General features: G+C 44.8%; 1 protein-coding gene across 1 annotated transcript; it reads right to left on the reverse strand.

Moving 5' to 3' along the window:
- Positions 1–12,004: 12,004 nt before the first annotated feature.
- LOC125445163 (zymogen granule membrane protein 16-like) lies at positions 12,005–16,331 on the reverse strand. Its single transcript, XM_048518048.1, has 3 exons — positions 16,277–16,331; positions 14,237–14,375; positions 12,005–12,732 (listed from the first exon to the last, which is right to left on the reverse strand). The coding sequence occupies exons 1-3, from the start codon at positions 16,329–16,331 to the stop codon at positions 12,411–12,413; spliced, it is 516 nt and encodes a 171-aa protein (XP_048374005.1). The 3' UTR covers positions 12,005–12,410.
- Positions 16,332–18,103: the final 1,772 nt, after the last annotated feature.

The following is an 18,103-nucleotide window of genomic DNA, read 5'->3' on the forward strand; positions in this document are numbered from 1 at the left end:
CGCTGCAGCCTCTCCCTCCACATAGGGGAAGGTGCTCCAGTCCCTCAATCATCCTTTTGTTGCCCTTCTCTGCACTTCTTTTTCTATCTCCTCAATATCCTTTTTGAGATGCGGCGACCAGAACTGGACACAGTACTCCAAGTGCGGTCGCACCACTGCTTTATATAAGGGCATGACAATCTTTGCAGTTTTATTATCAATTCCTTTTCTAATGATCCCCAGCATGGAGTTTGCCTTTTTCACAGGATAGAGTTTGCCTTTTTCAATTCTCCCTGATGGGCTGTTTTAAAAACATGTTTTAGAAATATGGTAAAGTTCCTTGTTTGAGGAAAGTATCCTTCTTTTGATTCCTAGAAACAAAATTAAGTATTTGAAAGTATTAAGTATTTGACAGGCAGTCAATTAGAGGAGAAGTAGTTGTTTCTGTTGGCAGGAGACGATAGGACTTGCTATAATGAGTATAAATTATGGACAGAAAGATACCAGCTGGAAATTAGGAACTTTTTTTTTTACAGTAAGAGTTTTTTACAGTAACAGAGAAATTATTAATGCCCCGCCCCCGGAATGCCTGGCCAAGCCCCCGTCGTGCCCCGCCCAGCCCCATTGGCGCGACGCCACTGTTTGAATCCCACCACCATGGGAACCTGTTACTAAAATTTTTGGATCCCACCACTGTATGTATCATTGTAATAGCTCAACAGTTCAGGAAAAAGGCACACATCAACACACTCCCTATGCTTCCAGCAACCCCAGTCCATTCTGGGTTAAAGTACTTTCATCGGTTTCAGAAAATCTTGCCAGTATTTATCAATGAATGGTGTATACTCTCTCCCATGTGGAGTGCTGCCAAAACCCTCAAAAAAACCCTGCAAAAGAGCTGTTGTTTCAGTTTTAACAGTTAATTCGTCCACGATAGAATGAATAACTGAGTTAACATGCTAATAGGGCTCTCCGTCTCTAGTTTCACTCCGGTTCTGCAAACTGGAATAATGCAAGCCAGGAAGGGAAAAATTAGCAGGAGTCCCCCTGGCACTTTGAAGATTGACAAGATGGTAATTCCGGCATAAGCTTTCGTGGACTTGGCCCCGTGCTATAAATACATTCTCACTTGTCATTCATTTTATGTAAGAGGTCTGGGCGATATGAGAAAAAACATACAGGAGGGTCAAAAGAACGCCAAAATGCCTGAAGCGTGGAGTGAAATGTAATTACGTCAAATTCCGATCTAATCAAAGAGACCTGAATATGAATCTAATCAGGAAACGGCTTCTCTCCTAAGACCTGGGGAAGATAATGCAATTTTTTTTAATCGAAAAAAAAATAAATTAGGAAGCAGTAGTCAAGTAAGGAAACATTACAGTCCAGGAAACAGTCCAGGTGCTCGGGAGCAGCAGCAGCAGAAGGCCATTGCTTTCACCTCCTGCAGGTGAGCTCCCAAAGGCACCTGGTGGGCCACTGCGAGTAGCAGAATGCTGGACTAGATGGACTCTGGTCTGATCCAGCAGGCTAGTTCTTATGTTCTTATGTACAGTCAAATGGGAGAGGGCTAAATGCATAAAGGCGTGAAACAACCAGTGTGAGGTTTTTGTTCATGCTCAGTAATTGATGCTGGTATGCATTTTAGCCTCTCTTCAGCAATTTGGACCAATCAAGCAAAACCCAAATCACTCAGCTGACAAAACATGTGTAAAGAGGGTTACAAGCTAATCCCCCATCGCCCTGGTGGGCCGTTTGTTCTGATTTATGTGTCAATTATTTTTAAATCTTTACTGAGAGAACTGTGAGATGAGTGATTTGACTGGCGTTCAAAATGGACCGGCTGTAAAGTTGCGCGCTCTGAAAAAGAGGCCTTTCCAGGAAGATTAAAAAAGGGGTTTCCATCATAAAAGCTGGCTCTTTTAATGCTGCCTGTTAGAAGTAGGTTCTCCCCACAATCCCGCCTCCCATCGTTCTTGTTCCTTCCAGCCTTCTGAGAGCCAGCGTGGTGTAGTGGTCAAGAGCAGGTGGATTCTAATCTGGAGGACCGGGTTTGATTCCCCACTCCTCCCCCTGAGTGGCAGAGGTTTATCTGGTGAACCAGATGTGTTTCTGCACTCCTGCATTCCTGCTGGGTGACCTTGGGCTAGTCACAGTTCTCTCTGATCTCTCTCAGCCCCACCTGCCTCACAAGGTGTCTGTTGCGAGGAGAGGAAGGGAAAGGAGCTTGTAAGCCACCTTGAGTCTCCTTACAGAAGAGAAAGGGGGGAATATAAACCCAAACTCATCCTCGTCCTCGTCCTTCTTCTTCTTCTTCTTCTTCTTCTTCTTCTTCTTCTTCTTCTGGGACCCTCGTATCTTCGAGACCGCATCACCCCATATGTTCCCACACAGCCTCTTTGTTCGGTAGAGGCCAATTTACTGGTGGTCCCCGGCCCCTCGATGATGTGGCTGGCCTCCACACGGGCCAGGACCTTTACAGCTCTGGCCCCGGCCTGGTGGAACGCTCTCCCACCAGCTGTTCGGGCCCTGAGGGACCTCGGTGAGTTCCGCAGGACCTGCAAGACGGAGCTGTTCCGCCGGGTCTTTGGAGAGACCAGCCGCTGATGGTGCCCCCCCCTTCTCTGGCCCTTACATCTGGGCCTATAACATCTATCAAGACCTGCCGTTCCTCCCTGGGGGGAAGAATTTGATATTAGGCACCGGGCGCCACCCATGCTTATATTTATCTTACATTTTAAATGTTAATGTTTAGTCAGTTTTCGCTGCTTTTATAAGTTTTAGCCTATTTATGATGTTTTAAAATTGTATCCATTATATGCTGTACACCGCCCAGAGCCCTTCGGGGACGGGGCGGTATAGAAGTCTAAAGTATGTATGTATGTATGTATGTATGTATGTATGTATGTATGTATGTATGTATGTATAAATAAATAAATAAATAAATAAATAAATAAATTCTTCTTCTTCTTCTTCTTCTTCTTCTTCTTCTTCTTCTTCTTCTTCTTCTTCTTCTGTCCTGTCTTTCACTTCAGCACCCAATTCTTCTGCATCCTGGGTGGGGGGGTTAGTGGGAGGCAGAGTCATTTCACCTTTTATGAGACTGGTCGTTCAAGGTCCCTGTTGGGCCACCCTGTAAATAGTGCCTCACAAAGAGCCGAATATGACATGTCCACAATAGTTGCCCACAAGTGACTCTTTGGGTTCTGCACACTTTGTGCCAGGCGTATTCACACCATTACATATCGTAGTAGCCCTGGTCTTTTGTAATAAAAATACCTCTAAGTTTAAAACAAAGCCGTCAGTCAAATAAGCCAAATTGTGAAAATTGTGAAAACTGGAGGAGTTAGGTAGAAATTGTTTGGGGATTCTCCCAAAGGGATGGTGGTGTTCAGTTTCATGGATCATATTAGTAGCAGTGTTTCTAGCCAAGAAACCACGAGATTAATAGCCACTGTCATAACAACTGAGGAAATGAGCATGTACGTCATTTGTCACAAGATTATGGGTGATCATTATGCCCTCAGAGGGACTGTTTGCGGGACACTGGAGATGTTTATCAGTGGTTCCGACCCTCTTTGGTCCGTGACTACCTCTTGAAATGTCATTTTGATTAAAAAGGGCCATTGTCCTCATTAGCAGCTACCTATGCAATCAAACTTCCCAATAAGGAATAAATCCGAACAATTAAGTACTGCCCCTAAAAATGCATAAAGCATTCTTTTCCTTGAAAGGCATGAATCTAGCATACTCGTCTTGCATAGAAGCCATGTGCCCGAAGAGATAAAAGATCTGAGTTGTGTAGTTGTTTGTAGTGGGTTTTCCGGGCTGTGTGGCCGTGGTCTGATGGATCTTGTTCCTAACGTTTCGCCTATGTAACCCTCATGCTCAGAATGGGTTGACCCAGTAAGGGGTGGAGACTCAAAGCAGCAAGAGGCTGCAGCAGACCTCATGTAGTTGGAGAAGACAAGGCTACCAGACTCGGACCTTGGTTGTATAAGCCCTTAACACCTTGTTAAGGTAACTACAATGTTGTTGGGAACTACTGGGAAGGTAGTTGTTTATTTTTTGCTATGTTGTAAATGTTGGAGTTTATTGTTTCAGGGTTTCTTTTGTGGTTGTAATGGGTGAGAGTTCTCCTGGAAACCTTCATCATGTTGAATCCTGTTCATCAAGCCCTTGGAGTCGTCAGGAGCCAACCTACTTGCAAAGAAGAATTGGACTTGGCAGTATCAGTAGGCTGTAAATATAAGGACTTGAAAATGCAACCCTAACAGGACCTTGAAATGTGATGTTAAATGTTGATGTTATATGTTATGTGTTAAGAAAGTAAACCATTATGTTTTTAAAAATTGTTGTTGCAAACATCTGTGGCTGGCATATTCAGAGGTATATCACAGAGGGAAGTCTGTTACATCTCTGAAGATGCCAGCTACAGACACACCTCTGATACACCTCTGAAGATGCCAGCCATAGATGCAGGCGGAACGTTAGGAACAAGATCCACCAGACCACGGCCCCACAGCCCGGAAAACCCACCACAACCAGTTGAATCTGACCATGACAGCCTTCAACAATACATTGTGTAGTTGTTGTTTTTTTTTAAAGAGATGCCAATATCCCCCTGGGAACTTTTGTTTCTCCCTGGGTGAAGCTGATGTTTCCATGGGCTTCAAAGTGTAAACCTATAAATGTAATAGAGTTTATGTGGATGAATCATCAGATCAAATAGGGCAATAGGAGCCCATCGTTCCATTCAGCTGGGAGGGTGTTGGTATTCATATAAAGAGATATGGAAGCCACAGTAGTGGCGTAGTGGTTAAGAGCAGGTGCACTCTAATCTGGAGGAATTGGGTTTGATTCCCCGCTCTGCTGCTTGAGCTGTGAAGGCTTATCTGGGGAATTCAGATTAGCCTACGCACTACACCAGCTGGGTGACCTTGGGCTAGTCACAGTTCTTCGGAGCTCTCTCAGCCCCACCTACCTCACAGGGTGTTTGTTATAAGGGGCGGGAAGGGAAAGGAGTTTGTAAGCCCCTTTGAGTCTCCTTATAGGAGAGAAAGGGGGCATATAAATCCAAAATCTTCTTTTTCTTCTAAAAAAAGAGTCAGATTTGAGTTGCTTTATATAAAAGTTTACTAACTAAAAAAGCAGGATTACATAGAGATAAAATAAGAAATCCTTTCTTTCCTGTTACTTATCTACATTATTATACATTTGGTTACATCCTGCAAACTATCTGCTGAGTCACATGTTGTCATCTGCTCAAAGAAACAGACTTAACTTCTGATGTATGTGCTCACTAACATTTAAGCAATCTGACTGACCAATAGCTAATCAATAGGACAACTGTATTGTCGAAGGCTTTCACGGCCGGAATCACTTGGGTGCTGTGTGGTTTCCGGGCTGTATGGCCGTGTTCTAGTCACATTTTCTCCTGACGTTTCTTCTGCATCTGTGGCTGGAATCCTCTGAAGATGCCAGCCACAGATGCAGGCCAAACGTCACGAGAGAATGCTGCTAGAACACGGCCATACAGCCCGGAAACCACACAGCACCCCAATTGGGATTTTGCAAGTGTCTGTCACAACTCAGTTATAAAAGGGTTTGCTGTTTGTATGCAAACAAGTCGCTGAAGTCACTGTTTATTACCTGATCTATTGATTTAAATCTGGTAAAAGTGCAGGGGAAAAGATTGGCACTCCACCACCCCCCACCCCTCCCACCTCTGAAGCCTACAACTGCTTCTGAGAAAATTAGGAAAGCCAATAAGGGACCTCTTGCTGTATACGTGGATGGTCTGGTAGTTGTTAATATGGAAGAAGAATTTGCAATATAAATGGACACTTGACATTGAAGGTGGTTTCAAGGTTGTATGGTTGCATTTTAGCATTCTTCATGTCAGGCTGGCATCTTCAGAGGATGGGTTTGGAGCACAGATCCTCTGAAGATGCCAGCCACAGATGCAGGCGAAACGTCAGGAGAGAATGCTGCTAGAGCACGGCTATACAGCCCGGAAACCACACAGCACCCCAGTGATTCCGGCCGTGAAAGCCTTCGACAATACTCTGGACAATGCAGATTTACACATTTGCATCTGAAATTTATTCCAACAAGAACCAGGTAGAAAAGTGGCACCTCACATCAAAAGACAAAATGCACAATTTTGATGCCAAATGCTTAATCTGCTTATGTTTTGAACTAAAACTGCCCATCCAGATCAGACAAGCTGCCTTGAAACCTGTTTTTTCCCCCAGCAAATTATATGCTCAGATTAGACTCAAATGTGATGCGATGTTGTCCTTCGGTTTTAAAAAGCAACGGGAAAGAACATTTTAGTCTCCCAGGACGTTGTTGTTGACCTGAAAGTCATCATCTTTCAGCTAAAGAACTTCAAAGGGAGACTCCAACATGAAACTGCTGAGCTGAAATTTATTAAGAGGATCCATAAAATCTCCCCTCTGCCCAACACACTGGGTGGAACAGGAATTACAAATTTTTTTAACTATCAGTACAATCCCAAGAACAAGCAAGCAGGTGTTAATCACAGCAAAACTTAGGACACGCTACCTGTTACAGATGTTAGCTAATTCAATATCACTAATGAATTATCTCTATAGTTTTCTTGATCAGATTTGAATTTTACATAATTACATTTAATTCTGTACGTCCCGCAGTTTATAGATCCTTGCTGGGTTCCCCATCCTACCTACAGAAAATGACTGCTCAGAGAGGATTTATTCAGTGGGTTTGAAGAAAAGACCTCTAGTTTAGTCCATGAACATTTATCCTGGACTAAAATATTTAAGTATTTAAGGTTACACAAAATAGTTGCTTGTTTGAACTGGAATCTTAGGGCCTTTCCCCACTTTCCCCTATGCCGCCGTCGCTGCGTGCTGCTCTCAGCGCGCGGCATTCCTGGCGCACGCCCGGGCGTCCTCACGAGAGCGCGGGGTCATCAAAAGGCGCCGTTTTCTCCAGCACTGTCGCCGCCCCTCTCGTGGGGAGTGCCAGGGGACCCCGCGCTACTCTCCTCAAGTAGTGCAGGGCTTAAGGTAAGTGGGGAAAGGCCCTTAGCTGCTGTGGAGCAAAATTCATCACTTTTCTGTTAGCTAGATTGGGGTCACAGGCAAGAATACCTTCTTCAAAAAGGTCTTAAGATAGGACTCTTGAAGCTCCCAGTAGCAGAAGTTACTAGAATTCTGTCAGATCAAAGGCAGGGGGCAGATTCCACCCAGGATTCCACCCAGGAACTAAAAGGGGGCAGATTCCACCCAGGAAGATCAGAAAAATTGATTTTTTTCCCTTTATTCCAACAAACTGAAGAAAAATCCAAGTGGAGTTTTAATGTAAGTACCACAGCTGTTGGAATTTCTTGAGCTTTGGTAGTCTGTTGCAGCAAAAGTAAATTGAAAAAATAAACAGGAGTCTCGTGGCATCTTAAATAATGCAACTATTTTATTCTTGCATAAATTTGTGAACTAGATCCCACTTCTGATTCATGCAATAAATCTGCTTTTTTTTCTGTCTGAACCAAAAATCAGCAAGAGTCAATTGACAAAGAGTGATTTTCTAATTATTCTTGTTAAAAAACAATAAGGATTTGGCAGTGGATCTTGGTCTTGGGTTACAAAACATTTCCAAGTTGGAAAAAACAAAACACATATCAGTCAAGTAAGCCAAGCTGTGAAGACTGGAAGAGTTTTGCTAAAGTTTGGATACGGATTCTCCATGTTGAGTTTCATGGATTGTATTAGGCCCCTTCCGCACACGCAGAATAATGCGTTTTCAAACCACTTTCACAACTGTTTGCAAGTGGATTTTGCCATTCCGCACAGCTTCAAAGAGCATTGAAAGCAGTTTGAAAGTGCATTATTCTGCATGTGTGGAATGAGCCTTAGTTGGCTGTTTCCTGCCAAGAAACTATGAGGTTAATGGCCATTTTAATTTTAAGTGAGGAAGTGTTTATATAAAATCACTGATCAAGGGATTATGGGAGATGTCACAAAGGGTTATGGAAGTGACAACATACCTTTCTAGAAATCACTGGAAACTCTGTGCTAAAACCATTGACTTTCAGATGGTTCCAAGAGATGGCTGAGGTCACTTTTAAGTTTTCTCTGGAGGTGATATAATCACGCCATTGCCTTGGCCGCAATTTTTTTTGTTTATGTTTATCTCATAACAGGAATCAAGGACAGGGTTTGGCAGCAGTGGCGTACCTAGACAAACTGGAGCCCTGGGCAAAACCTGAGTTTGATGCCCCCCCCCCCCAACAACAACCTTTATTAGGCATTGAAAGAATAAAAGAAAGAAAGAAAACAAGCATTGGCAGGAAGGGGGTGGATTTAAAAGGATAATCTGGGGAAATTTTTAGGGTGTGCCTGCTGTCAGGGGTGCAATTATTAAGATAGCAGCACCAAAATTTTAGAGTATCTTCATGAGTCCCTACTGATGATACCACCCAGGTTTGGTGAAGTTTGGTTCATGGGGTCCAAAGTTATGGACTCTCAAAGGTGTAGCCCCCATCTTCTATTAGCTCCCATTGGAATCAATGGGGGATGGGGACACTCCCTATGGGAGTTCATAACTTTGGACTCCCTAAACCAAACCTCACCAAACCTGGGTGATATCATTAGGATAGTCTCCTGAAAATCCCCTGAAATTTTGGTGCTGCTAGCCTAAAAACTGCGCTCCCTGCAGGCCAAAAACAGAAAAAACACTGAAAATTCAAAAAATCCCACCTGCATTTTTGGCGCCCCCCACAAGGTGGCGCCCTGGGCAACTGCCCACTTTGCCCAATGGGAGGAACGCCTCTGTTTGGCAGTCCTGGGGGTAGGTATGACTAGAGACCTTCACTTGCCAACAGCCCTAAGCTGCAGCATTTGGAACCCACTCCCATTTCTGAACTATCTTCAAAAGCAGTCCCTTTTAGTGTTCCCTGCAGCAGAGGCGTTCCTCCCATTGGGCAAAGTGGGCAGCTGCCCAGGTGGGCGACAAAATTGCTGGTTCGTTTGTGGGGGATTTTGTAATTTCAGTGTTTTTCCATTTTTGGCCTGTAGGGGGCGCAGGTTTTAGGCGAGCAGCACCAAAATTTCAGGGATTTTTTGGGAGACTCTCCTGATGATATGACCCGGGTTTGGTGAGGTTTGGTTTAGGGAGTCCATAACTTAGGGAGTGCCCCAGCCCCCATTGTTTCCAATGGGAGCTAATAGGAGATGGGGGCTACACCTTTAAGGGTTCATAACTTTGGACCCCCTGAACCAAACTTCACCAAACCTGGATGGTATCATCAGTAGGGTCTCACAAAGATACTCTGAAATTTTGGTGCTGCTGTCTTAATAATTGCACCCCTGACAACAGGCACCCCTTAAATTTTCTCAGATTCTCTTTTTAAATCCAGATTCTCTTTTTAAATCCTTCCAATGCTTGTTTTCTTTCTTTCTTTCTTTCTTTCTTTTATTCTCTGAATGCCTAATAAAGGTTTTTATTATTATTAGTATTAAATCCACCCCCTTTGGCATGGATTTAAAGGGAGAATCTGAGGTCCCCAGTTTAAACATTGAAAGGGATGCTGTTTCAGGGTGGGGGAGAATCCACCTCAAAATAGCATCACTTTCAATGTTGTTTAAACTGGGGACCCCAGATTCTTCCTTTAAGGTTGATTTAAAATGAGAATCTGGGCTCCCTAGTTTGAACACCATTGAAAATGATGCTGTTTGGGGGTGGATTCCAGCATCACTTGTTTAAACTAGGGAGCTTAGATTCTCCTTTTAAATCCACCTTAAAGGGAGAATCTGGGGTCCCCAGTTTAAATAACATTGAAAGTGATGCTGTTTCCCCCAATTGGGGGGACTGGATACAACACCATCAAATGTTTTCATAGCAGTAATGAAACATTTTGAAAGCATTTTGAAAATGTTTTCCAAAAATTATTTCTGTTGTGTGGCATGGCCCATTGCTGTGTTCAGATTTCTGAGTTGGGGGATGTTCTATAATGTGATGGTGACTTTGAAACGACCTGGTGGAAAAAAATCATTGTTTGGTCACGGTGGGGGAGGGTGACTGCCCATGGGGGGGGGGGGATCAGACTCAGGTTTTGCCCAGGGTTCCAGTTTGCCTAGGTACGCCTCTGCCCTGCAGTAATCTAACCTGAAAGTAAGCAGTATAGTGGCCAGGTCTCCTTGTATAGTGAGAGACTTCCTGTCCTGGAGTCCGAGTACCAGTCACCACTCAGTAGAACTGGTGTGTGTGTGTGTGTGTGTGTGTGTGTGTGTGTGTGTGTGTGTGTGTGTGTGTGTGTGTGTGTGTGTGTGTGTGTGTGTAAAAGAGAGAGAGAGAGAGAGAGAGAATGGGAGAAAGAATGGGAGGGGGAACAGATGCTGTGTTGATTCCACAACATTACTTCTGGTGCAAACCTGAAGACATGTCAACATACTGATATGATTCTCTAAGATTCCATCCAAATCTGGTCTCTTTTGGCTGCCATCCCTCCAGACTTTATGCTGCACTTTTCTCCTAGATGTCCAAAATACCTGCCTCTCAACCTCCTGGCTCTCAGCGCTTCTTGCTGTCTTCCTGCCAAACTCTGCCCCAGTATCCAGGGTAGCCTCCCAACCTTTTCTTTTAAAAAAAGTGTGGACATTAATCATATTTCACCTGCAATGCAGTGGGCTTCCTGTGGTGAAACGTTTCCATCTAGAGGCTAAAGTGGGGCATTACCACCTGAAGGCTCATTCTGAAAAAGTATAACTCAGGGGCTTGGCAGAACAAGAAGAGACTCTCTAAGCAGGCATGCACAAAAGCACCGAACTGTGCTTTCTCTCAGGATATCCTCCGTGAGAACAGCCATCTTTGAGAAGGTTGCTTGTCTTCCTCTGCCCAGCTTCCTAAGCCCACAACCCCTGTATGAGAAACAGAAATACAACAGGAGATAGGTTTCCCCTCCCTCCCCATAACATTGGAAGCAAAAGCAAAAGCTTTACCAGCTGAATTTCAGTTTACCATGCAGAGAAAAAAAGTTTGCTATGCTATTCACATTCTGTCCAGCCTCTATGTTCACCTCTCCACCACTCCACGTCATCAAATCAATATTTTATTTCGGTCAAAGACCAGAAAATATCAGATATAAAATATAAAATCCAGACAGTACATTTCCAGACCAGATACAAAATAAAATTGAGGTAACCAGTTTCCAAAGACTGTTTGTCCAAACCATAATATAAGTTCAAGTTAAAAACTGGAATAAAATTTGAATAAAAGATAAAATCATTGATCCAAAGTTCCTATTTTTATTGCCCTACTTGTCCACGCCTTTTAACCACATAAGCACTGAATTTTGCCACCTCTCTGGTTGTATTCGGATGGGCATCTTCTAATAGTCTTTCCATGGCACAATCCTCAGGGCCAAGAAAAATTGATGTTGGAAGAGAGTCAAACAGTTTTGCCCTCATTTCTTTGTGAGTGGGCCATCGTAAAAAAATATGCGTCAGGGTCTCTATTTCCCCCATATCACATGGACAAAGCCTGTCGATATATGGATTTTTTTTATATCTGCCCTCAAGCATTGCTGAGGGAAGAGCATCACATCTAGTGAGTGTGAAAGCCCTCCTAAGTGACTGGTTATATAGATAGGGGGAAGGGCCCAAAGTGTATTTAATGGATGGTTTGAGATTAAATTTGGGGGATGCTGTTACATCTTGTTGACGAGCCATATCTTGAACTCTCAGCTTGACTGTAGTGCCTCCATGTCATCAAAAGTGTTTGGGGATCCCCGATCTAGATAATTCTTATGCTACTGATCTTTCAGCTTCTGATCTTGTTTCTTTACCTATTTGACTTTATTTTAAGGTGATTTTATGGTTTATCATCGGAACTGATCTTAAGAGTCATATAAATTGCTGCGAAAATTTGGCCATCTACATCGTGACGCTAAAAACAATAGTGTTTGGCCCTCATTAAGTCATCCACGTATAAAACACACACGCTTGAACGTTTGCTTCAAATTGAATTTTTATTGTCTGGCACTCATCATTGGTGATGCTCGTAATTTCAATGGATTGGAAGCAGTAAAGCAATGGGGGACGGCTGAGGGAGACGGCTGGTGGGCTGGTTTAACTGATAAACAAACGAGAGACAGAAAATGTGTCGGAAGAGATGACGGGTAGATTGTTGAGTGACTGGAGAAAGCTTGTCTACGTGGATGGAAGAGCAGAGAAGGCACAGACAGCTGGATGGAAGGGGGAGAAAAGCTGGAAATGTTTAAATAGGTGGCAGAGGACCCACCTGGCAGAAGAATTATTGGATCTTCAGGTGGCTGAAAGACCCACCTGGTTTGTGAATGAAGGATAGATTAATCCCAGAAAAAGGGGTGGAAGGACAGATTTTGAAGTGCCCCATTGATCGAACTACTTGCTCCTCCCTATTTGCATCTCTCACTTTCCACAGTTGGGGCAACTGTGTGGATAGTTGTCCCAGTGGAATCCGATGGCATCAATGACAGAACCGGATCTGCCACTGAAGTAACGCAAGATAGTGCCCGGGAAGAGTGGAGCGGCATTAAAACTGGTGCCTGTGTCCTTTCCAAATTGGAAGTAGCGATGCTTGTCAGTGATGAACACAAGTCTGCGGAGGTAGTACTTGTATTTTCCAGTTGCCTGGGTGATGGACTCTCCTGGGTGTAAAAAGATTTCCTCCAGGTCGCCTGAACTACCACCTACGTAGTTGCTCCACTCCTTCCCGTATCTGACCTGGAGGCTGGAAGAACAGAAGAACTAGGTCAGCGGTGGCAAACCTTTTCAAGACAGAATGCCCAAATTGCAACCCAAAACCCACTTATTTATCGCAAAGTGCCAACCCGGCAATTTAACCTGAATACTGAGGTTTTAGGGTTTTTTTTAATGGTTGGCTCCGAGGTGTGCGTTACTCGGGAGTAAGCTTGGTGGTAGTCGGTGGCTTTGCTTTGAAGCAACTGTGCAACTCTTCCAACGGGTGAATCATGACCCGAGGAGGGTTTGCACAGAAGCAAGCCCCATTGCCAGCAAACCGAAAGCCACTCCCCAGGTAAAGGATTGTGCTTCTTAGTTCTTTCGCATGAAAAATCGCGGGGGGTTTAACAGTAAGCTTTCTAACAGGGGTCACCTACACTGCTTTCTCCCTGCAAAACTAGGGTCTTTGTAGGCTTTTAATGCTAATAATCGAGTCCAACATCCCAGGCCAGCCTAGATGTGAGGGGGGGCACGTGCCCACAGAGAGGGCTCTGAGTGCCACCTCTGGCACCCGTGCCATAGGTTCGGCACCACTGAACTAGGTAGACCAGAGTCATCCTTCCCTGCTCTCACTCTACTACAATCCGGGACAGTTCTAAGTATACTTCTTGAGTTCAGTGGGCTGAAAACTTTATGTTAGACAGAAGAACCCTCTTCAGTTCTAAGTCCTAGAAATTATAATTTGACTATATTGTCGAAGGCTTTCACGGCAGGAATCACTAGGATGTTGTGGGTTTTCCGGGTTGTATGGCCGTGTTCCAGTAGTATTTTCTCCTGACGTTTACCTGCATCTGCGGCTGGCATCTTCAGATGGTCTACCTAGCTCTTCTCTGGTCTACCTAGCTCTTCTCTGTGGTGTAGCGGTTAAGAGCAGGTGCACTCTAATCTGGAGAACCGGGTTTGATTCCCCACTCCGCCATTTGAGCTGTGGAGGCTTATCTGGGGAACCAGATTAGCTTGTGCACTCCAACACATGCCAGCTGGGTGACCTTGGGCTAGCCACAGTTCTTCGGAGCTCTCTCAGCCCCACCCACCTCACAGGATGTTTGTTGTGGGGGCGGGAAGGGAGCTTGTAAGCCCCTTTGAGTCTCCTTACAGGAGAGAAGGGGGGGGGGCGGAATAAAAATCCAAACTCTTCTCTCTTCTTTTAAAATGATTGTCCCCAAAAGTTTAAAATATGCCTTGAACTATTTTTTGGATACACTCTGAGCTTTGTGGACTCAAGGGGCTATAATACTGCTGTGATACTAGTTTCAGTCAGGTTGGCTGCAGCCATCCCTACTGTGTCTTTTTCTACCCTTAAATTCGCACATAATTAGATGTTTTTTGAAATGTAAACATGATAAATTTCCATGGCTGACTGCTATGTGGGAAATTACTTTTTAGAAATGTTGCCCTAAATTTCCCACCACACTCCACTTTTTTAACCTATCAAATGCTCAGCCTCCACCCCCCAGGTGAAATTCCCCTACTGTGGGCCTTCTTCCACTTACCCCACAATATATAAGCGGTTAACTCGAACCCTGATGGCTGTTATGGGCCCATCCAGTTGGTTTCCAGAGTGCGAGAATCGCTTCCCTCCGCCCCCACCATATTCTCCAGAATATGAAGAAGACCGTGGCTGAGCGTTTCCTAAAATAAAACATAGGGAGGGAAAAGAGTTAAAAAGAAGTGTCAGTTCTAGTATCAGGTCACAAAACTAGTCACAGGGAAGGAGATTCAGCGTTTGGGACTCTTTATGCAGCGTTTGGGACTCTTTAGTTTGGAGAGGAGACGGCTGAGGGGGGATATGATTGAAGTCTATAAAACTATGCATGGGGTAGAAAATGTTGACAGAGAGAAATTTTTCTCTCTTTCTCACAATACTAGAACCAGGGGGCATTCATTTAAAATGCTGGGGGGGGGGGAGAATTAGGACTAATAAAAGGAAACACTTCTTCAACGCAACGTGTGATTGGTGTTTGGAATATGCTGCCTCAGGAGGTGGTGATGGCCACTCACCTGGATAGCTTTAAAGGGGGCTTGGACAGATTTATGGAGGAGAAGTCGATCTATGGCTACCAATCTTGATCCTCCTTGATCTCAGATTGCAAATGCCTCAGCAGACCAGGTGCTCAGGAGCATCAGCAGCAGCAGAAGGCCATTGCTTTCACCTCCTGCATGTGAGCTCCCAAAGGCACCTGGTGGGCCACTGCGAGTAGCAGAGTGCTGGACTAGATGGACTCTGGTCTGATCCAGCAGGCTAGTTCTTATGTTCTTATGTGATGCAACATGTGGATATGGTTATGAGGGGGACAGCCGAAAGATCTTAAACTAGAACCTAGTTGACTTTATTTGGTATCAAGAGAGGATGGAAGCTGGAAAGAAAAACCCATAAGATTCACTCAGTTCGATCTCCTCCGACTGCTCGGTATAAATTAAAACCATTTTTTATCTCCAGGTCTCTCTTTGTGAACCTGAGTGCTTTGAAATCATCAAAGAGTCCCTGGGGCTGGTATGATGGCAGACCGGAGAAATATCTTCAAATAAATTTTTATACAACAACCTAAAATGATCTTATGAACCAATAACTGAAGCTATGAAAAACTCTTCTATTTCAGTATTTCTAAGTGAGACAGATTGCAATAATGTTGTTCAGGGAATAGGGTTCTCTTAGAAACAGCTGAGTTTGAACTGCTGACAGAAAGCGATGCTACAAATGATCGTGAAAAGAGATTTGGGGCGGGCAGGACTGGTCAGATTGGGTGGTTAGAGCATAGGTGTCAAACTCGCGGCCCTCCAGATGTTATGGACTACAGTTCCCATCATCCCCTGCCAGCATCATGCTCACAGGGAGACCTCAGTATTAGGGAGACTCACACTGCAGCTCAGATAAAGCTAGTTATCTAACTTCACAGGATTCATAGTTCCATCATCCCCTGCCAGCATGATGCTGGCAGGGCATGATGGGAACTGTAGTCCATAACATCTGGAGGGCCACAAGTTTGACACCTGTGGGTTAGAGTATAGAGTGTTTTGGGGAACACTCACTGCCGCTGATTTTTTAAACTAGAAACTTCCCCATTCTACAGAGAAGCTGTAAATCTTTAAATAAAATCTGTCATGACACAAACAAAAAGGTTCGATAGAAAGTACAAAGTCTTTTGAATTTTAAAAAGTATTAATTTGCAGGATTAAAGAAAAAGAATAAAGATCTGGGTGTTGCAATAGCAGAAGCTGAACTGAAATGGATCCGATCAAAAAACTTCCTCCAAACCCATACTGATTGATTTGAGGGAATTTTCTTGTGGATAAAATATAGTTCTAATGGTATTTGATATTGTATAAATTGCAAATAATGTCTAGCGTTGGGGACGTGTTGGGGCTGCCAAAGATCAAAAGCAGACTTCTTAGATCTACTCTGGCTTTCTCCAATAATAACGTTTTGGAAAGAAATACCAGAAGTAACTAATGACACACAAGGGATTAGGGCCTATTTCTTCAACCTGATATGACATGCCCTGAGTCAAAAATGACCCACTGTTGGGTTTTACCTGAAGTGACGAAGATGCCGCAACAGAGCAAAGCAAGCAGGGTAAAACAGAACATCCTAGAAAAAGAGAAAAAAATCGGTTTATAAAGACCATTCAATGTTGTGCGCTTCCACCTACTACCGGCTCTTCAAGAGTTAAACCCATGAGCCTGACTTCAGGCTGAGGAGCAGCAGTGGCGTAGGAGGTTAAGAGCTCGTGTATCTAATCTGGAGGAACCGGGTTTGATTCCCAGCTCTGCCGCCTGAGCTGTGGAGGCTTATCTGGGGAATTCAGATTAGCCTGTGCACTCCCACACACGCCAGCTGGGTGACCTTGGGCTAGTCACAGCTTTTCAGAGCTCTCTCAGCCCCACCTACCTCACAGGGTGTTTGTTGTGAGGGGGGAAGGGCAAGGAGATTGTAAGCCCCTTTGAGTCTCCTGCAGGAGAGAAAGGGGGGGATATAAATCCAAACTACTCCTCCTCCTCCTCCTCCTCCTCCTCTTCTCCTCCTCCTCCTCCTCCTCCTCTCAACCCGGGTTTTACAAAAATCGGTAAGCTAGTGATCGTTTGTAAAATCCCGGGTTGAAGGTGCTCCCAGGCAAGAGATGCTTTATTTTCCACCCTTCCACCCTGTCACTTTAGTTTCTGGGCACTAAAAGTGGCACTAATGCCAGGGTATGCCAGCTCCCAGGCAGAAATGCAAGCTCTATACCACTGCTGCAGGACCCCATGTTGGTGCTGATGGGGCGTGGCACCAAGGGAGTTCCCAGAGGCGGAGCCAATTTTAGAAGAGAAGAGTTTGGATTTATACCCCATCTTTCTGTCCAGTAAGGAGTCTCGAGGCGACTTACAAACCCCCTTTTCCCTTCCTCTTCCCACAACAGACACCTTGTGAGATAGGTGGGGCTGAAAGAGTTCTGAGAGAACTGTGACTAGCCCAAGGTCACCCAACAGACTTCATGTGCAGGAGCGGGGAAACAAATCAAATCCACCAGATAAGAGTCCTCTGCTTGTGGGGAAGAGTGGGGAATCAAACCCAGTTCTCCAGATTAGAGTCCACCACTCTTAACCACTACACCATGCTGACTATCTAGTCCCGTGGTGGCGAACCTTTGGCACTCCAGATGTTATGGACTACAATTCCCATCAGCCCCTACCAGCATGGCCAATTGGGAATTGTAGTCCATAACATCTGGAGTGCCAAAGGTTCGCCATCACTGATTCTAGTCAGTTTCCTGAGGGCTTATAGCCCTCTTCAACTTCGTCCTACACCTGCAACAATGCAGGTGAATCCACTGACACACAATGTCAATGGGCTTCCCGCCCCCCCCCCCCAAATTTCTGCACCACCCAATTCCTCTTTGGAAGTGGCACGGCTATGTCATCTCTGGCCGCTACAAAACTGCTCCCTTTCCCCATGCATTGGGCTGTGAGTGATAGTGATCTTGAAAAATCCACTTGTTGGGCAGGGAGTGTTTGGGATGGGTGGTGAAGTCAGGTGGGTGGAGCATTGGCCCTTTTGGGGGACACCCGGTGCTACTGACTTTCTAAACCAAAAGCTTCCCTACTCTGCAGAGAAGCTGCAAATCTTTAAAGAAAAGCTGTCATGCCAGAAATAAAGCCCCCCCTCCCCTCCCCCAAACACAGGGCCTTTTAGAAGTCCACCCCAAAGCTATACAGGGACCTACAAAACAGCCACACTACTTTGGACACAGGCAGTGGTGGGATCCAAAAATTTTAGTAACAGGTTCCCATGGTGGTGGGATTCAAACTGTGGCGTAGCGCCAATGGGGCTGGGCGGGGCACGACGGGGGTGTGGCCGGGCATTCCGGGGCGGAGCATTCCTG

This window comes from Sphaerodactylus townsendi, linkage group LG15, assembly GCF_021028975.2.
Source record: "Sphaerodactylus townsendi isolate TG3544 linkage group LG15, MPM_Stown_v2.3, whole genome shotgun sequence".
Lineage (NCBI taxonomy): Eukaryota > Metazoa > Chordata > Lepidosauria > Squamata > Sphaerodactylidae > Sphaerodactylus > Sphaerodactylus townsendi.

What these genes read in the sequence shown, in the direction of transcription:
- LOC125445163 (XM_048518048.1), bottom strand. Translation starts at nt 16,331, where the DNA reads ATGTTCTGTTTTACCCTGCTTGCTTTGCTCTGTTGCGGCATCTTCGTC. An exon ending in CGGCATCTTCGTCACTTCAG is followed by an intron (nt 14,376 to 16,276) that starts GTAAAACCCAAC and finishes GTTTTATTTTAG; the next exon opens with GAAACGCTCAGCCACGGTCT. An exon ending in AACCGCTTATATATTGTGGG is followed by an intron (nt 12,733 to 14,236) that starts GTAAGTGGAAGA and finishes CTGTTCTTCCAG; the next exon opens with CCTCCAGGTCAGATACGGGA.